The sequence below is a fragment of the Phyllostomus hastatus genome, unplaced genomic scaffold (genome assembly GCF_019186645.2).
Source record: "Phyllostomus hastatus isolate PE091 unplaced genomic scaffold, TTU_PhHast_1.1 phas_contig_86, whole genome shotgun sequence".
NCBI classification, from domain to species: Eukaryota; Metazoa; Chordata; class Mammalia; order Chiroptera; family Phyllostomidae; genus Phyllostomus; species Phyllostomus hastatus.
The window spans coordinates 34396978-34417227 of record NW_025333977.1 but is presented as its reverse complement, the minus strand read 5'-3'; the positions used below and the strand labels follow the sequence as shown (position 1 = coordinate 34417227).

General features: G+C 42.2%; 1 protein-coding gene across 7 annotated transcripts in view; it reads left to right on the top strand.

The window, feature by feature from the left end:
• The window catches only part of DGKG (diacylglycerol kinase gamma), a 191480-nt gene that overhangs the window by 23697 nt on the left and 147533 nt on the right, over positions 1–20250 (top strand). For all 7 annotated transcript variants that reach the window (XR_006787179.1, XR_006787181.1, XR_006787180.1 and 4 more), the window contains exon 2: positions 11378–11689. Coding sequence is in view for 1 of the 7 variants with exons in the window: in XM_045851421.1 (XP_045707377.1) it covers positions 11623–11689 (67 nt within the window). In the remaining 6 variants the exon portion in view is untranslated. The remainder of the gene's footprint in view (positions 1–11377; positions 11690–20250) is intronic.

Here is a 20250-nt window from a genome sequence, read left to right as displayed (position 1 = left end):
AATTATGGCACCAGTTCCTATGTGGCAAGAACAAAGAGTTGATGTCTAACAATTCTGGAAAGAAATCGTATTACTGGTAGAAGGAACCTTAAATATCACTTATTCCACTTTCTGCAATTACCAAACGAGAAAGAGTGAAAGTGACTTTTTCAAAGTCACCTACCTACTAAATATTAACATTTACCAGGATTAGACCCACGGGCTGTAGTCCACACCACTCCACCTTCTCCAATTTACTCGGGAAAGGAATGTGTCTTTCTCACTAGTTTACCAAAACCTCATCAAACTGTGGCGTCTCTGAAACAGGAATTGATGAGCCCCTATGAAATAGTTCAAATTTTGTGCCTTATTCAAATCATATTATTTAAAAATCATGATAAATTTCTTGATTATGATAAATTTTCTTGATGACTGTCTTATTCCAGGTTCTGCCATGTGATTACAGTGCCCCTGTTATCTTTGTGTTGCGTGGCATTATGGCGAAGGACACCTCCAAAGGCAGATCATCTGGATCTGAATCCTGAATGCATCAGTTAGTAGTGACATAACCAAGGACAAGTTACTCTGTGCTTCAGTTTACTCATCTTTAAAATGGGCAAAATATTTTTATCTACCTCACAGGGCTATTATGAGTAGTCAACCAGATAATTCATGTGAATTGCTTAGGGCAGTGTAACATGTTGTGAAGGTTAGCTATTATTAATGAGTTGTTTTACAAGCTGGGCCCTAGACACCTCTGGGGCCATCCAGGGGCAGATTATCTAGGGTCAGAATGAGGTGTAAGTGCCTCTGGGTGCTGTTGTCCATGGTGCTGAATTACTGCATGATTGCCCATTAGGACATTGTTGATTCTGTGGAGTTGGTAGAAGAAGAGGCACATGGCTGCCCAGAGCCTTCCACAAACTCAATCCTGGGCTCCCGGCATGAACCATAAAATGAATCCTCAGGCAGTTTACAATCCTCCCAGGTATGAAAACGAGCAGAGACACCAGAGGGAGTATGGGCTTTGCATTCAGGCAGACATGTATGACTTTTGAATGACGGCTCAGCTGCCTGCACAGGGTCTGATCCTAGGTATGTTGGCATAATAATACCTACTTTGAAAGATTATTATAAGGATTATATTAATGAAGAACAGGTAGCAGGTTCTCAATAAATAGTGGTTATTTTTTGTGTTGTTATGAGCAGCAGCAAATGGAGAAGGGAAAAGAAAAGAAAACTAGAGAATGGGAGATCAGAGGATGTCAGAGAAGGAAGAGCAGGAGAATGAAGCAGAGAATGCTCAAGGGCACGCTTGTCACAAGTTCTCCTGGCCCACAGGAACTTACCAACCTGAATGTGGTTTCACCCACTGTTCCAAACTTGAACGTTGTCTATTTGGTGTGGTTTCGTCATGGTTACTGTTAAAACACATACACACAAGAGCACATGCCACACCACTGTCACCACAGTACCTGGTACATTTCCAGTGCTGTCTTTTCTAGACCTGCCTGAGCCCCACACCATGCCTTGCAGTGTCTCTTCCTGGAAAGTTCTGTTTCGGACATAGAGATGAGCTGTGGCGAGAATAGAGCTGTCATTTTCTCACCACCTCAGATTTTTCTGTTTGTTTGTTTTTGCCCCTTCACTTTCTGGTAGGAAACTCCTATTATCTGTTCTGTGCCCACATGAGATTATATTCATGGCACAAAATGTCCCAGGAGGAGTGTGAAAACATAGATTGAGATTGTAAAGAAAGAAAAATTCTGCAGGAAATATGCCATAACATGAGAATTTTAGGAGCTAGGCAGGATGACAGGGAATCAGAGGCCCCAGGCTTTTCAATAATGTTTTATTGCCTCAGGAAAGTGGAAATGATTTGGGAGATCCAGAATCCGTCTTCCTTAAGGAGGAGGAATCCCTTCAGGCATTCCAAGCTTCTCTTCTTAGTCCTGTCCTTTACATCAATATAAAGCAACGCTTGCAAAACACTGGCCAGCATCAGAATCTCCACAGCTCCTTAAAACAGATTGCTGGACCCCCGCCCCCTGAATCTCTGTAGGTCTGGGATGGTTTCCAAGAATTTGCTTTTGTTACATTCCCAGTGATGCCAACACTGCTGGTGTGAGGACCACACTTTAGGAACCACTGATAAGAAATTTTACTTGCTATGACTCTCATAAACATTATACAAGTAATTCTCATAATAGCCCTGTGAACCATGCATTACTGTTTTTATTATCTCCATTTAGAGATGAAGAACAGCTTGTTTAATGTCTTGTTACTGTAAGTGGTAGAATCAAAATTTGAATTCTGGTGTCTCATTCCAACGCCCGACTTGTGCTTGATGCTTTGGGCAGAAGGCTAGCTCCCTGATGCTGGAGATGAGTCACCTTCCCCTGGTAGTAATTTTGTGAAGGAAATCTCCTCTCACAGTCCTCTCCTGACACCAGTTCCTTAGCTGTGGAGTCCAGAATCAGGTCTCAGTGTTGCAATTTACAACTCCACTCCTTTAGCACCTCTACTGTAGCACCCCTAGTGACAAAGCCAAGTGAACATTCTCCCACGTTTTGAGAACAGTGAGAGGTGGCCCCAGGGCAAGAGCAGGTTTTTTTGAAGTCTCAAGTTTTATCTCACACTTCCTGCATATTTTGCAGTCTATTCCATTGTGTTTATGTTTTATATATTGTATGTTTTTCCCCTCAAATACTATTGGCTTTCCAAGAGCATACCATGGTTTTTCTTCTGGCCTCCAATTTACCTTCAGGTTATAGGATGGGGCTTTCCACAGTTGTCTTATTGATGGTATCAGCACCCAGCACAGGGTCTGGCCCTTATGTACTCAATGCTTATTCATCTGGAGGTGGTATGGTGAAAGGAAGGACAGTGGGATTTGGAACTAAACAAACTCGGATCCAAACATCAGTTCTGTCTCTTATTCATTTTATAGCTATAAAGTGGGCATGAAAAATACCTTCCTCACAGGTTTGGTGATTATTGTAGATGCAGTGTGCAAAGCACCAGATGCGCTATAGTCTATAAATGGAAACTGCTGCTCTGACTTATTACAATATAATGATTCATTGCACGGATGAATAAATGAATGAATGACCCACACACAAGCTGCAATGGTCCTGGGCTGTAGACACTCCTCAGCCTGACACTGCCTACCTGCTCGCACCTAAGGCAGCCCCCTCAGGTAGCACATCTCTGCTCCTCCCAGGAGCCTGCATGCCTCTCCTGGGTACCACCGCCCCCTCTCCCCGCCCTCCTCAACACACACACGAGCAGCTCTGTTCAGCCTAACATTTTCACAACTCTCTGAAGGCAAGGATTCTTATGTTCAGTCTGAGACCACTAATGGGATGCAAAGTCCTCAAATATAAATTGTCTCTGAATTCCTATGGGTAGCACGTAATCCCAAGACTTTTATTTTTATGTTTGTATAAGGACTGTATGCTGGTAAGTTACTAAATGAGGTATTATGGAGTACTCATATTTGCTATTCATAAACTCAAATTATCTCATTACTAAGTGTCCTGGGAGCTCTAATTCAGTTATCTGTGAAGTCAGACTGCCTCTAAATGCTCAGCAACTACTGCCTCCTCATTCAGCCAGGTGGTTAGAATCCTGTGACCTGACATTGTTATCATTGCAATGTCAGACTTGTTTTGAGTTGGTTGTGGTGTTCAGATACTGCTCTTCTTGCTTTCTAATTAGAAATTATAGTTCATTTAACTTCATCATTATTATATTAGTTTGTGGAGGATATTTGGTTAACCCAATAGCATGAAATGGTACATAATTGCATCAAAGGTATTTAGGCCTCTAATTTTCCAATTACTAGGTTTTAATACAAGTTCAAGCATGAGTCAAGCATACCCTCTTGCTAAACAGATACATATGTAATCTGCCCTCAAAAGTGCTTATGTAGTTGCTTTGGTGATTTATGACTGCATACCTAACTACCCTAAAACTTAGTGGCTCCACAGTTAGTTTATTATTCTGCATGACTCTGTGCATCAGGACTCAAGTGTGGCTCAGCAGGGACAGGTCATCTCTCCTCCCCATCATGTCTACTAAGGCTGTAATATCCAAATGAGCTCCTTGTCTTCCATGCCCAGCACCACAGCTGGGATGGCTTAAGTGACTGAGAGCTGGCTGGAATGGCTTCACTGGGACCTCACATGGGGGAGCTTCAGGTCTCATCATCAGCTGGGTTGTCCTGTTCTCCTCCATGTAAAATTAAGCCTCTCTCTGTTCACGTGGCCTCTCTGTCATCTCTGCAGCAAGATGGCTGAGGCTGTGCATGACAGTTCAATGTTCAGCTCCCAAGGACGTAAACGTGGAAGCTGTCAGGCCTTCTCAAAGCTTAGGCCTGACACTGTCCCAGTGTCACTTCTACTTCATTCTGTTGGTTAAAGCAAGTCACAGGCACAATGCAGACTCAAGGGGAAGGGACTAAAAAGGGCACAACTATCAGGAGGCATGGTTTCTGGAGCACCAGTAACCCTACTACAGTAGTGACAATTCACTGATGAGGTCAAGCAACTTATGTAACTCCCAACATGTTATAAGGTTAAGCATAATAAAGTGAATGTTATAAGCTCATAGATTATAGTTTATAGTTAATTAATGTAGTTATTGTCTTAGTCTTAGTAAAATGTGTGCACTGATTCATGTTTTTATTATAAAATAAGTGACTCATAAATAACATTATCAATAATTTTATGTCAACTTGTGTCTTTTGTTCCTCTCCAATTCTTTCCTATCACCCAGTTCTTTTTCTGCTCGGACATGCAAACAGGTGTGGTAGAATCTTCTGCCGCATACAAATGGTCAGTCCGAAAGGTTCAGAACCACCTTTCTAGTGGTCAAGAAGTGAAGCTTTAGAGATATTGTAGCAGCTAGAGCTACAAAGTGGGCAGGATGCTATTTTCACCCTGAAGAAACTCAGAGTCTCCTAGGGCCATTGTGGTCAGTACCATCATGGAGAAAAGTCCAAGGAGCTATTGGAGAGCAGAGAAGATATGCCCACATACTGTGGACAATTAAAGGGAGCTTCTTAGAGTAGGTGATGCTTGAACTGAACTCCAAAGGCTGCATAAGAGTGACAGAGTTGAAGAAGGATCAGTAGGAGCAAAGGCTCAGAGATGAGGCAGTTATCAAGATGTGACTCCTCACAAGTCTGGCAAGAGTGGGGTTTTTATCTCTCTAGCTTTTAGTCATTCTTATCTTTTAAAAATATGCTCATTATGGTTTTGTTATAAATCATCAGAGGCATACAAATAAACTCCCCCAATCTGATGCCATATTCATGAATTAATGTTTTTATGAGAGCAAAGAGGAGATGAAGAGGTGTTTGTTCCTGGATAATTGGCTATGGCTGATTCATTCAAATGAATAGAGACCTGGGGTGCAATTCAATACCCATTGAATTTGCCGTCTTCCTCCTGACTTAAGATTTCCATGCTGACATCTGTTCAGAACAAATAGAGTTTGATCCAGTATATGAAATTGCAGAGCTAAAAAATAAGTCAGAAGCCATTATTCCCACCCCCTCATTTTATAGTCAAGGAAACTGAGGCCCAGGGAGCTGCAAGTATTGTGCAGAGTGGGACTGCAGGGACAGAAAACACTCTTCTTCCATCCAAGCCTGACAATATCTAATCTGAGTGTTATTTAGAAAATGCTATTACATTTTTTTCTGTCAGGAAAGATGTTCGGGGTGGTAATAAAATGACTGTTCATTCTGTCAAGAGGACCTAAGACAGGAGTGATAGGGCAGGCTGCTGAAAGGGAAATGCGGGTGATGTCGGCAGGAGCAAGCCCTCTTGTATGGTAGCTGTCTTCTCTATCAAAGGCCAGAGAATCGGAGGGGGCCTTCGTGGGAGAGCCCAGTCAGCAGGTACCGTTTACAGAGTCAGGCAGCACTGCAAGCCTCTCACCTTCCCTGACAGAAATAAAGAATGGTGCAGCTCCATTCACCAGGAAGTTGAACTCTGAGCTACAGTGGAGCATAAGTGATGATAACATGAACATTTGTTGAGTTACTGCAACATATATCTTTTTATCTTGTTACCCCTCCTCAGTTCCTTCAGGAATCTTTTCCCACTCCCCTGTGCCTGCTCCAGATACATTAGATGGCCCATACTTCCCGGCACATAGCTGTGCCACTATTCTTACTGCTTGGGTGCTAATTATTGGGTTGGCCAAAAAGTATATTTTGTTTTCTCTGTAAAATAAAAGACACATTTTTCATTTTCACCGATAACTTTATTGATTTGGATATTTTTAGTGTGTCGGCTATCACCCATGTGGTTTAATGTTTATGGTTCTCAGTTAACATCTTGATTTGATTGCTATCAACTTCAACTGGTCTATTCAACCATGGAGCATCATCCAGTGAGAAATCTCCAGCATGAAACTTCGCAAACCACTTTTGACACGTTCAGTCACAGCACCTTCTCCGTATACTGCACAAATTTTTTTCATGTGTGTGTTTCAACCTTTCTTGAAATAATAAAACATTATATGCCAAAAGTACTGCTTATTTTCTTCCATTTTCAATATTAAAATGGCTTCATACATATTCACCAATTTAGATAGGTTTTTTTAATGCACACTGGTATAACAACTGTCACCATACAATCTAACAAAATTGTTCTGAATGAAGTTAAAGACAACTAAGTGCTACTAGAACATTTTATGGAAAACAACAAATGAAATTTTTGTCCAACCCAATATTTTTGGGGTGTCTGTTTCTAACACAAGACCATCAGCTACCATAATAAATACAGAGGATCTAAGGGAACACAGCTGAGAGAACAACTTAGTTTTCTCAAAGAGTTCAAAAAGCTATAGAAAAGAAGTGTAACCAGATATATGAGTAGTGGTTTGTCATGGGAAGGCAGGAGGGTAAGGCATCCCAGGTAGATTAAAGGCATGATGTGTTTGTTAGTCCATTAACTAATGTTTATGAGGTCCAACCATGTGCCATTCACGTTGTTACATGCTAAGAGTAGACAGTAGGTTGATTTGGCTGGGATGTGGAGCATGTGAGGCAGGAAGTAATTGGGGTGAGGATGGGGAAATGAGCTTTTCCAGAGATAATCTTCTGTAACTGGCAAAAGAACCTGCTCTTTATCCTGGAGGCCAAGAGCGTCCTCTGAAGGCCTTAAGCAGTTAAGTGTTGGAGTCAAATTTGGCTCTAAATGAAGAAGATATTATGATTAGTTATGAAGTGTTTCACAGGATACATTGTTAAATGAGCAAAACAATGTGTGAAAGACAATCCATACATAATGTGCTATTTTTTGTGTAAGAAAGAAGGAGAAATAAGAAAATACCAATGAATCTGCTCGCTGATGCAAAAATAAACACAGAAAAGCAAACTGGAAACCAGAAGGAGTGAGGAGGGATAAGGTGGAAAAGGGAATGGAAACAGAGTGAAAGAATGGAGAAAATAAATGCTTCTCTGAGAATAACTTCTTATAAAGTTCTGACTTTTGGAAACATACTAAAAAAGAATTGATGGGAATAAAGAAAAAAACCCTAAGGTGAAATGCCAACAGAAATTAATGGGAGTGGGAAAGAACTAACCCAAATAACTTTAAAAAATAGTATTTTGAGAATGTGCTGTTGGCTAAAGACAAAAGAACCATAAAGAAATCTTCTGCTCCATTTTCTTTTCCACAGGGATGTGGCGGCTGCAGTTCTGAAACAACTTCCTGTGTGTCTCAGGACTGAGCAAATAAGTACATTGTAGATTATGGAAATGATGTGTTTTTTTTTTAGAAGGCAGTTTAAAAACATGGAACAAGAGGAAGGCTACAATTGACATAGTAGGGTTGGGCTGTACTTGGAAATATGAGTATGAACTTGGGGTTTTTTTTAACATAGATGGATAGATAGGTAGGTAGGTAGATAGATAGATAGATAGATAATAGATAGCCAGAGATGAGATGTGTGTGTGTATACACATACTTTCATATATTTCCTAAATCTGTCCCTGACAGGACTTAGAAGCAATGACCACAACTAGTGCCCACACATTGGTTTCAAATGCCATTCTCCACTAAAAAGAATCAGGGCTTGGGAAATGACTGATATTAGGACTAGGACTGAGGAAGGACAAGATAAGCCTGAAACATTTTGTAGTCCCAGAATATTAAAATATGCTCAAAGAATGATGGGACTATGTCTAGAGAACAAAGAACCACTTCAAATGAACTTTCACTGACCAAATCTGGGACAACTCAAGAATCAAAACACATAATGATAGTAATGAACTATAACCCATTGAATAACATAAGAAGCCATTAGTATAAATAAATGTATACTATCTAAATACAATGTACATTTATACATATTTATAGAAATATTATTTGCATATTTATATATTACATTTACATTTTACATACTTATACTGTATATAGTATTTATAGTATAAATTAAAATATTTTTTAAATTGATGTAAAAATAAAGAAGAAAAAACTCTTCCTAACAGTAGAATCCCAACTAATAAATCTAGAAGGAACAATGGAATTAGGAATTCACTATCATTGTAATAATTAATCCTGGAAAGCACCATCAGTGGATGCTAAACTAGTGGATAAGAGTTCGATAAGCAATCACTAAATTACCACAACCTGGAGCAGGATAAGATCAAGTTCAGAAATCTTTAGCACAACACAGAGACTTTGTATTTACCCAACTGCTTGTCAGCTGGTTGTTTAAGTCATAATGCTGTACTGTGTTTGCAATAGGATAATAACAATCATTATTTATTGAGTTCCCACAGTGTGATAGGCATTGTGCTAGGTGGGGTTTGGGGGTAGGGTTTTTTGCATATATTAACTCAGTTAACTCTAACACTAACTCAGTGAAATTTTTATTAGTATTTTCACTTTTGAGATAAAGAAGCCAAGGTTTAAGAAACCAAAAAAAGGCCTAAAGTTAAATAGCTACAAGAGTTATAGCCAAGATTCAGGTCTCCTGCCTTCTGATTTTGAGTTCCATGGTGTTCCATCATGTCGTGTGTCTCTGGGCCCTCTTAGAGCTCTGAGCTTCTGAAAGTATGCAGAACAATATATCAGAGAGGCATTCTTGTACAAAAGCACTGGGGGGTTCCTTCTTTCTCCTCACCATATCCACTAAGTGCTTTGCCTCATCTTTGTCATCTAAAAAGAGGGAAGGCAGTGCTACTTTACATGGTTGTTGAGGACTACATGAGATAACATATGTAAAGCATACAACACAGTGTAAAATAAGTGTTCAGCAGCAGTGGTAATACCAGTTGTGATGTTAAGTTCCCTGGGGTGATGGAAAATGTTTTTAAAGGTCACTCCTCAATTTTGGACTGAAACAACAATCAGATCATAAAGAGCTCTGTGTACCATGAAAAGATGATTACATTTTATTGTATAGGCAAAGGAAACCACTGAAGAGTTTTATTACCCAAAGAGATATGATCTGGTTGGCAATTTAGAGCCGGGCAAAAGGAGGAGAGCAAAACTCAAGGCAGGGAGACCAAGAGGAGGCTGTTGACAGAGACCAGGAGAAAAAAGGTGGGGGTCTGAGTTAATGAACCGGCCAGTGTGATGAAGAGGAGGGAACACACAGTGGACAGTCACACTCTGGGACTGGTGCCAGGGGTTTGGCAGGAAAGAAAGGGGGAGGTGCTCCAGCTGAGTACTGGCTCCTCTCAGGGCACAGCCAGAATGCAGATGAGAAGCAGGTTGTGGGCCTGGGAAAGTGCCGATTTGGAGTGCTTTGGGACATAGGAGTCACAGTGACAGTTGTAAATTCAGATTGGAGTGGAGAAAGAGTGCAGGACCCTAGCAGCATGACAGGAAGTCACTGAATCTGTGGAGGAGGATGGGAGCTTTCAAGGAGGTGATGTAGAGGGAGAAGTCTCAGGATGGTATTCTGGAAACACCTAATATTTAATGGTAGAAAAGAAGAGGCAGAAAGAGACGGAGGAGGAACACTTACAAAGATAAAAGAGGCTCACAAGGGTTGTTTTCTGCCATGGCAAGGTTTGCAGAGAGAGCAAATGAAACAAGGAAGGCCTGCAAGGTGCTATTTGATTTGGCAATTAGGGAGCTGGGGACTTTGATAAGAGCAGGTGCCAAGAAGCAGAATCCAGCTGGTCAGTGGATTCCGGAGAGAACTGGACTTTTTAAGGACAGAAACTAGAACTTAGATGCTCCAGGGTACGCAGGCATCTCACTCCCTTGTCATGCATTCCCACCTACTCTTGGAGAGCTCTGATCGGTGAAAGGTCTTCTTTGCATAGCCCAAATCTCCCTCCAACATCTTCCCTCAGCTGTAGTTTAGCCTTGCAGGTTCCCTCCACCAGAAAACTGCACAAATTGGTCTCCAGCCCCTCCGCCGTTCCTCATACGCTCCAGGCTCCCCAGACTTGCCTTGAAGTCTGACACTCCATAATGGGTCCTCTCTTACTGAAACTGAGCTTGTGCTTTGGTAATATCAGTCTTTAATGTGTCCTCCTATTAGATTGGTGTCTTTTCAACATTTTTTAACCTCAACTCAGAATAAGAAATACATTTTACATTATGATTATTATACACATGTATATATAACAGAAAGGAGGTAGACTCTTATTTTCAACTTCGTTTCATTCCATTCCATTCTTTCCTCATCTATTTCATGTTATTAAGTGCCGGCCTGGCCCACCACATGAATCTCCTAGCCCACTAAACTGATTCAGTGACTGGCAATAAGAGCCACAGAGCTAGGAGGGGCTCAAAGAAAAAGATGTTAAGTGTTTGTCTAATCCCTCCCCCTCTCCTCCCTCAGGATCTTCTGCACTGGTGTCCACAGGCCTGTCCTCTGATTGCTATTTTTTTTTGTAGTTCTGAGAGGAAAGAGAACTGCTTCAGTCACTAGGAAGTTAGCCAGCCTTGGGGGGTATTTGAATTTCCAGAGTGACTCATCAGAGGAAGTTCAATGGTGGAATTTAGAAGTCAGTGGAAGAGAGAGTGGCTCACCTTTCAAATCACCCACATAGGCTACTGTACTTGCACTTACACATGGGGCACACAGTAGCCTGAGGCATTTTCATGCCTTGAGGATGTCCTTAGTTGTCTCTACTACCACCTTCCATGGGAGACATTTAAAATTTCCCAGAGCTTAAAAGTATGGCCACCTACTTCCACAGGCCACCCATCCCCACCCTCGTCAGCCACTTGTCTGGAGTCCTGCTGGTCTGGTCTGTGTCCACTTCAGACCTCCCTGAGGAAGCACCCTTCCCTTGAGAACCATTACCTCCTAAAACCTTTCAGCAAAGAAAATTTGGAGATTTTTTAAATAAGAAAAGATGGCTATGTGTTCAAACACTCACATTCACCATGTCTTTTCTATTTCTTCCCAGGAAAAGCAAGGATTTCTGAATTTACCTTGACTACAGATAGGATGTTCCCTGAGGAATAGCAGAGGCCTTCACTCACCTGCTGGGAGGGGCCCACCACTGCCATAGACACTTGGGTCCCTGACGCCTCTCCCGAAGGGCTTGTCCATCACATACCTGCAATGAGCCGGGTCCTGGGCTGGGCCACGGTTTCACCCTGGTGAACAAAACTCCATCCTCAGCCTCAAGTGTTCGTATCCAGCTTCAAGATGAGTGAAGAACGCTGGGTCTCCCTCGCTCCTGAAGAATTTGACCAACTCCAGAAATATTTAGAATGTGAGTAAATTAATTAACCCATCTGGGGTGGGATTTCTTCTTGGTTGGGGAGAACATTTCTGGAGAGCAGAGCAGAAGGCCACAGAAAATAAAGTCACACCTGACAGCTTATATTTTCTTTTCTTTGTATTTTTTATCCTCTCCTGAGGATATATTTATTGGGTTTTTTTGGAGAGTGGAAGGTAGGGGGAGAAAGGGAGAGAGAGAGGGAGACAGAGAAACATTGATGTGAGAGAAAAACACCAATCAGTTGCCTCCGGTAGGCATCCCAACCAGGGGTCAAACCCTCAACCTAGGTATGTGCCCTGACCGAGAATTGAACCCACAACCTTTTGGTGTATGGGGGATGCTCCAACCAACTGAGCCACCCATCCATGGCAGCTTATATTTTCTTAAAAACACAGAATTAATGTCTTAAACATAAAAACAATGATCTTTACAGTTTATAAATGATACATTCTTAACATAGGTATTTGGAATATACAGGAGAAAAAATAAAGAGTAAGTTGAAAAAAATCACAGCTAAACTCTGTGCACATTTTGGACACATCCCTTCTGTGTTCATTGCTCCCTGTGGCTGAGTTCCTGAATCTACCTTTTCTTGTAAGCCTGCATTTTCCACCCAACATACTATTGTAAATATTTCCTCAGGTCATTAGAACCTCTTCAGAGCATAATTCTGAAGAACTGCAGGCTGCATGGTCACAATGTTGACTGTGTGCTCTAACATACACTCTGTTTGTAATCATCTTTTTTCAGAGTAAGATAAAGAATTCTGATGCATATCTGTTTCTTGACTTTGTTCTGGAAAAGTCTGGGCTTTTGAGTGGGGCTCTTGGTTTCATTCGTTACACCCAGAAACAATTTCAGTGCATCAAGACACAGGGGCGACTACACCTACATTCACAAGCTGGCACCCAGCTGTCTGCCCCCGTTGCCCCCCTGCCCCCCAGGCATCTCCTGGCTGGCGACAGGAATTTCCCCCGGCTGTGGCAGAATGCCAACTGACTGCTACACTCTGCACACACAGAGTGACCATCACGATTGTGCATTGGCATCACTTTGTAACCCTCTGTCTTCAGAGCTCTCACCTGCACTGCTGGTCCTACCCCTTTGTTCTAAATCACCTCTCCCTTCACAATCATTGTACTTTTGTAAATCACTAGGTCTGCAGCATGCTGATCTGCCCTACAGAGCTTGCCCAGGTCACCTTATGAAGCCCATTGGGCAACCTGCCCCCCTCCCACGATGCAGATACCCCAGTCCATATCACTGGTCTGGGAGTCAGAAGATCAGGTTCAGTGTCAGCTCCAGCTCTTGCTTTTTGTGATTTGATAGCTTTAAACCATCTGGGGCCTCAGCATCCTCTTCTGCAAAATGACAGAGTTGGACTAGATGATCTCTCCCTGTGGTTCCTGGCCCAAATACTCCCCAGGGTCAATAGGAGTTCTGAAACTTACTGGCCAGTCTCTCTCCTGGTACACTGGAGCCCATGGCCTCTTGTCCAACCTCAATGGATTTAGAGAAACTCAATAATGTACTGACAAGGAGCAAGGCGTTGCCCTCCAGGGTAAACTCCATTTAATTCAGTCTGTTCTATAGATCAGCAAAGTACCAGGCCCTCTGGAGGATGAAAAAGAAGCACAAAAGAAAAAGAAGCACAAGGCTTATCCTTGAGGAATCAGAAGCTTGTCACAGAGTCAGAAATGTGCCCCTGACACCAGCAGAGAACAGATTTAAGGCAGAGGGCAAGGACTGTAGCTGAGGTGGCTAAACTGAGGGCATATCCGAGAAGGGAATTGAAGCCAGCGAAGATTGGTATGGGAAGGTGTATTCGTTTTCTAGGCTACTGTGACAAAGTACCACAATCTGGGTGGCTTAGAACAACAGAAAGTATCTCACAGTTCTAGAGGCTAGAAGTCCAAAGTCAAGACGTAGGCACGATTGGTTCCTTCTGAAGGCTGTGAGGGAGGATCTGCTTCAGGTTCATCTCCTTGGCTGTCTTCTCCTTTTATCTCTTCACAGGCATTTTCCCTGTATGTGTGTCTTAGTGTTCAACTCCCTGGTTGGTGTGGCTCAGTAGATTGAGTGCCAGCCTGCAAACCAAGAGGTTGCTGGTTCAATTCCCAGTCTAGGACACTTGCTTGGGTTGCAGGCCAGGTCCCCAGTAGGGGGAGCACAAGAGGCAACCACACATTGATGTTTTTCTTTCTCACTTCCTCTCCCTAAAAATAAATAGTCTTTTAAAGAAAAATACAAATTTCCCTTTTTATATGAACATAGTCATATTGGAATGGACCCACCCTACCAAAGTGTGACCTCATTTTAACTTTTACATTTGCGATGACACAACTTCCAAATAAAGTCACATTCTAAGGTACTAGGTGTTAGGACTTTGACATATAAATTGTGATGGGGTGGATACAACTTAACCCATAACAGAGGGTTTCACTGGGTGAATTCTATGAAGGAAAGACAATTTAAATGTGACTTGTAGATGGTGGGAGGACAGGAAGTAGAAACAATGGAGGCAAAGGTAGAGGGACACAAAGAGAGGCATATGTGGGGGTAGTAAGGAGAACTTCTGGGCTACATGGAGAAGGGAAGCAGGAGGTGGGGAGGAGGACATAAGAGAGATGGGGAAAGCAGACAGCCTTGGCCCTGCATGGCAAAGCATGGCCTGTTGACCAAGGTGGCAAAACTGAGAGCCATGAATTTGGTGGTTGTATGCAGGGTGGCCTGGTCGAGGAAGCTGCCAGTTCAGGGAGGTCTGGCAGCAGCCTTTGGATGAAATCTAGTCTAGCTGAGGAACAGAACTAAGCTGATGAATGTGGCAATGAATAAATGCTAATTTGTGGAAAATTGCAGTGGAAGTGTCATCAAAACTTATGGAACAAAAGGAAGCCAACAAAGATACCTCAAAGCCTGTGAATCTGTGGGAAATGGCAACATTAGGATGCAGGGCTGGTGGGGATGGTTTGGTAATGTTGATTTTGAGATGATGATGACAGGCGTCCACTTATGCATTCATATGTGTCAGGCTCCAGGGAGCCAGCAATGAATGAGAAAATCCTGCTGTGGAGAGCTCACAGCCCAGTAGGGGGCGACAGACAAGACTCAAACAATGATCAGTGTGATAGGTGCTGAGGAGTGGGGAGCACAAAGGAGGAGATCTAGCACAGCCGAGGGGGCTGCTTCCAGACTCCAGAATCACTAATAGGAGGGAGGATGGGGAGGACGTTCCAGGCAGAGGACGTGACTTGGGTAAGGTAGCAAGGTGAGAAAGTCATCAAGGTAGCTTTCAAGAACTGCAAGCAGTTCCAAGGCTGGGGACCTATAGAGTCCATGTTGGTGGGTGGCATGGGGGGAGTCAGGGAAAGAAATGGAAAAGTAAGTAGGACCCTATCCTGAGAGATGCTACTTTCTGAGTGGGAAATCCTGTGGGCCTCAGGAAGGTAGGTGGTAGGGTTGGGTGGGCATGAAGGGTTAGACTACAGCTCTGACTCAGGAATCCTTGTGTGGAGACAGCAAGGAAAGAAAAAAAAGTAAGAATAAAGACACTTCAGAGAGCAAGAAAGTGAGGAAAGAACTGAGAGGATGGAGATCTGGATTTAGAATATGCCTACTATTGGGCATCAGAAAAGGGAAAAGAGTTAGTAGGAGACACAAAGAGAAAACACAGCAAGACAACTAGTGAACAAGAGTATAGGGTTGAGGGAGCTAGGGGACCGAGGGGTCCAAAGGTGGCAAAGCCATTGAAGAGGAAGGGGGTGAAAAGAAACCAGAGTATCTGGTAGGAAGTAGCCCCTTTGTGGTTTGGTCTTTGCACCACCAGCTCTGTCCTTCTCTGACCCTTCCTCATTTTGTCCATGTCCTAGGACTAGATGAGGTGTTTTGACACCATTGTTCTAATAGTTCCTGGAAAATGATTAATCTCAGAGGAAATCCTGAAAAAGGCACTTATACCAATTTTAGACACATTCTGGTGTTCAGTCAGATTGCATTGCCATAGCAACTGCTCTTCCACAACCACATGAACAGGAATAACCAAAGTGGACAGCCTGAGAATTGATAACTTTCCCCACAGGGTTTACTGGGTAGGACAGCCCAAAAATTTGAAAACAGGTGTCTCTTGCTGTGTTCTGTTTATATAGCAGAAACACTGTACCTTCTTTGGTGGCCTTTTATTGCAGAAGAAGCCATGTTAAACTGCCCTTGGAGACATACATATTTATTTTATATGTATACACACATATATGTATATACGTATGTATATAATTGGTGATAAGCTTAATGTGAATCAGTAGTCAAAAAAAATAATGTGATACTAAGAAATTTTTTGTTACAAAATAAAAACAAGTGTAAAAATTTTGAAAAACCAGAAGATGAAACTTAAAGCTACCTATAATCCTATCTCCGGTGATAACCACTAATATTATATAAAAAGTATATATTTTAGGCTATTTGTATGTTGTTTTCTTCACCCTAACAATATGCTTCAGGTATCTATTGCTGCATCAAAACAACATCAAAACTAAGTGGGTTAAAGCAACCACTGTGTTTTCTCCCGTGCCTCTAAACAGGGCACAGGAGGGATGACTAGCCCCTGCTCCACAGTGTTTGGGGCCAGGGTGAGATGCCTCACGTGGTCCAGTAGGGCTCTTCACTCACATCTGGTTCCCCAGTGGTCCCCCAGGGGGGCTTCCCCTGCCAGGGCTTTCTCCTTTCCCAGGACCTCTCCATGTTGGCCTCTCTTCCCACCAGGGTAGCCTGGACTTCTTACATGTGGCTCTGGGTTCCATGGCGTAAAAGTGGCAGCTGCCAGGCCTTTTTAACACCTCAGCTCAGAGGTTTTCAGTGGAACTCTCTCCACATTACATAAGCCAAAGCAGTGCCGGGCCTGGCCCAGATTCAATGTGGTAAAGGAAAGGACTCCGCGTCTCGGGAGAATGACTCACACGGGGAGGGGGAAAGCTGATGACAGCCAGCCTCGGAGACTAGCTAACACACAATATACTGTGTCATGTGTTCCCATACCATGCCGTACTTTTCAGAAATATGGTTTTTAGTGTTTGCAGAGATTTCTTTTGAGTGCATATACATTTTATTTAACCAGACACCTGATTGTGATCTTAGAATGTATTAATATTAATAGACTCGCTGTGCCTAGTAAGGTAAACTGATATCCACATTCTGTCCTGCCCTGATCATACCTGTCTAGAGAACTGAATTCATTTCTGAGACCACACTTTACCACGGATAGGAACAAACTGTAACTATTGTGAGCAGTGCCACCTGAATGGTGAGGAGCCTCACAGCCTGGAATGGCTGAAAATACTATGCATATGTACTGGAGAAGAGCAGACTCAGGGAAAGGTGAAAGCAGGTTAATTTTATTAAAATAGCTACAGTGCTATTGTGGGGAGGAGGTGTTAAGTTAATTTTAAATCGCTTCAAGAAGCAGCCCTAGGACTAACCAGAGGAAATCATTTAAAGAAAGACTTTAGTTTAAATTAAGAAATACACTGGTTCCTAATGGTCAAACCTTCCCAAGATGAAGCAGAATTGACTTCAAAGCAACTGAATTTTTTCCCCTTAGAACTGTGTGGGCAGTGTTGGCGGAGACACTACAGAGGAGATTAGAGCATCAGATGTCTGTTGATTAAATGACCTTCATTAGCCTTTCCAGTATTTAGTTTCTTTTTGTAATCATTTTTATTCTTTCAATTAGAGTTGACATATAATATTATATAAGGTTCAGGTATACATCCCAGTGATTAGACATCTTATAACTTACTAAGTGATCATCCTGATAAGTCTTGTACTCATCTGACACCATACAGTTATTAGAATATTATTGACTGTATTCCCTATGCTGTACTGTACATCCCTGTGACTGTTCTGCATTTTAAGAGGTTGTTTTTCAACCTCAGGGGACATGAGCACATGGGGATTCCTCCTACTGACCCTGCCCCTAACAGCTTCAAACATATAATTGGCTTGTTGTCCTTCTAATCCTGATATTTGGGTGGAGGGGATATATTCCCAGTTTTTTTAAATAATTTATCAAAAACAGGAACTACCAGCTTATTCAGAAAAAGAAAAATGGTAAATCATCAATTTGGATTTTTAATTCTCTAAGAAATTAAACCAAAGATTTGCTGCACCTGCTAGTGGTTGCTTAATTTTGTAGATATTTTAAACCTGGGAAACACCTTAGACACTATTAAATCCAACTCCTATCCATTTTACACATGAGAACACTAAGTCCAGAAGACCTCAGTGACTTGCCCAAGGTCACCCAGAATAAGAGTTAGAACCAAAGTTCTCAATTCCAGGTCAGATTCAATTTGCTTTAATTTAGTTTCAACAAATTAAACAAAACAGTACCCATAGGAGCTCAATCTTCAACCATATATTGTTTAAAAAATATATATATATATATAAACACACACATCAATTAAATTATAATAAAGCAACATTTTAACAAACATTTAAAGAGAATGAATCTGTAAATTGTGCTATTCAGAAATATATTTTATTCAAATCATATCAAGGCAAGGCAAAGTTTCTGACTTTAAAATGTATGTAATTTACAGCTCAAAATTCAGACCTGTCAATGTTAATATGGGCGTCAGCGAAAATGTTTAGGACTGATTTATAGAACAATGGAAGGCTGTAAGTAAGCTTCCTTGAAACTTTGCTACTGAATTTGCAGGAGGGTATGAGTTAGTCAAATGTTCATGGGGTCCTGGGCCCATAAAGGGCTCTTCCCACATCTCTTTCAACACAACTGGCCTTCTTTCCAGTATTGATAACTGGCCTCTGCCCACAGACTCTGTGCACAGGGAGAGACTTCTATGGAGCAATGGCTGTCAGATATGAACATGCCCATGAATCTCCCAGAGACCTTGTTAAAGTACAGTTTCTGAATCAGCAGGTTTGGGGTAGTTTTGAGACTCTACATCTTGAACAAGCTCCCAAGCGATGCTGATGCTGCTGGTCCAAGGACCACACTTTTAGTTGCAAGAAAGTACCAGTTGTCTGATCCATTCCTCCACCTTCATTTGGAATATGATTCATGAGGCCAAATTATTTGGAGAAAGGTGGGAAATTTTACAAGCTGACAATACAAATTTTACTCATACAAACAAGCCATACCAGCCATTCAGATCATTTATGGTAAATCAGAAAATCTTAGTATCCCAAAGAGGGTTTTTGGCCCAAATTCCCTCTGCTTCAGTGTGAAGTCTTTTTCTCTTATTCTCCATACAGTACTGTGGCAGAGCCAGCACTTCCACAGGTTTCCTGCCAGTCATTAACTCAGTGAGTCTCGGTGGTCCTCAACCTTAAACAGCACATTGGAGATACCTGGGAGGCTTTAAACACTTCTGATGCCCAAACCCCATACAGCCCTGCACCCTTGCACCATTTTGTTATAACCCATAGGCATCAGACTCTGACATTAGTAGTGTTGAAAGCTCCTCAGGTATTCCAACATGCAGCCAAGGTAGACAACTGCTGGCCTACCTTTTCTCTCTGTGCCCCTGGGCAAATAGGACAAGCATGGCGAGCCCCATCCCTTTTCTAGCCCTCATTCATTCCATAAATCTTTATGGAACATCAGTTTTATGCCAGGAAATGGGCTACAGGCTGGGGAGAAACAGTGAACTGGAAAAGAAGTGTAACTGGAAGAATGGACTGATGCCTAGAAACTGGATCTTCTCACACATGCTCCTCATATTCTGCTCTGGGGCCCGATTCAACCTGGCTGAAAAGGTGGGCCTGCTGATGCAGCGCTCTTGGGCCTGGCATCTCCGTTTTTCCAGGGCCCCTGAAAATCCTCCTTCTTGCTTTTGTGCATCTCACTGTGTTCTTGGCTCCCTGGAATACTTAGAAAACCTATATATCTGAACCTTCATCAGAAAAAGGAAAGTCTAGTCATTTGTTTCTCCTCATGTGCCAACTTTCCTTCCCCCTCTCTCTGTGTCTTTCCCTCCAAGGGCTGAGAGCCATTTATGGTCTTCTCAATCTGTAAAATATCTAGCCTCATCATCATGTTTGTTTATTTTTGTATTTTTGTTGGTTTTTTTCCCATGTTGTCATAGGCAAGCCTTACTAGTCAGCCTCAGATATACAGGAAGGTTACCTAAAGTCTGCTCATCAAAAGTGAGGTCCGTGCACCTATTGGACATAATCAATGTTACCTAGGTTCTTATTTGAAGTGCAGAATCTCAGGCCCTGACCCAGACCTACTGAATCAGAACCTGCTTTAAACCTGATCTCCAGGCAATTCAGATGCATGTTATGGTTGGAGAGGCTCTCAGGGAACTTTGAGGAATGGAGAGTTATCAGACTACCTTAGAATTCCACTCTCATCTGTGGGTTTTCAGATTCACTTTTTGAAAATGTTGATTTATAGTTATTTCAAAGTTTAGTGGTCTGACTAGGGCTCAGATATTCAGTGTTCTTAACTGGAAGATGGTCCATAAACTTTGGTTCTAGTTTAGGCAGTACATAAACTATAGACACTGAAGCTCCTGATTTGTCTGCATGTTCAG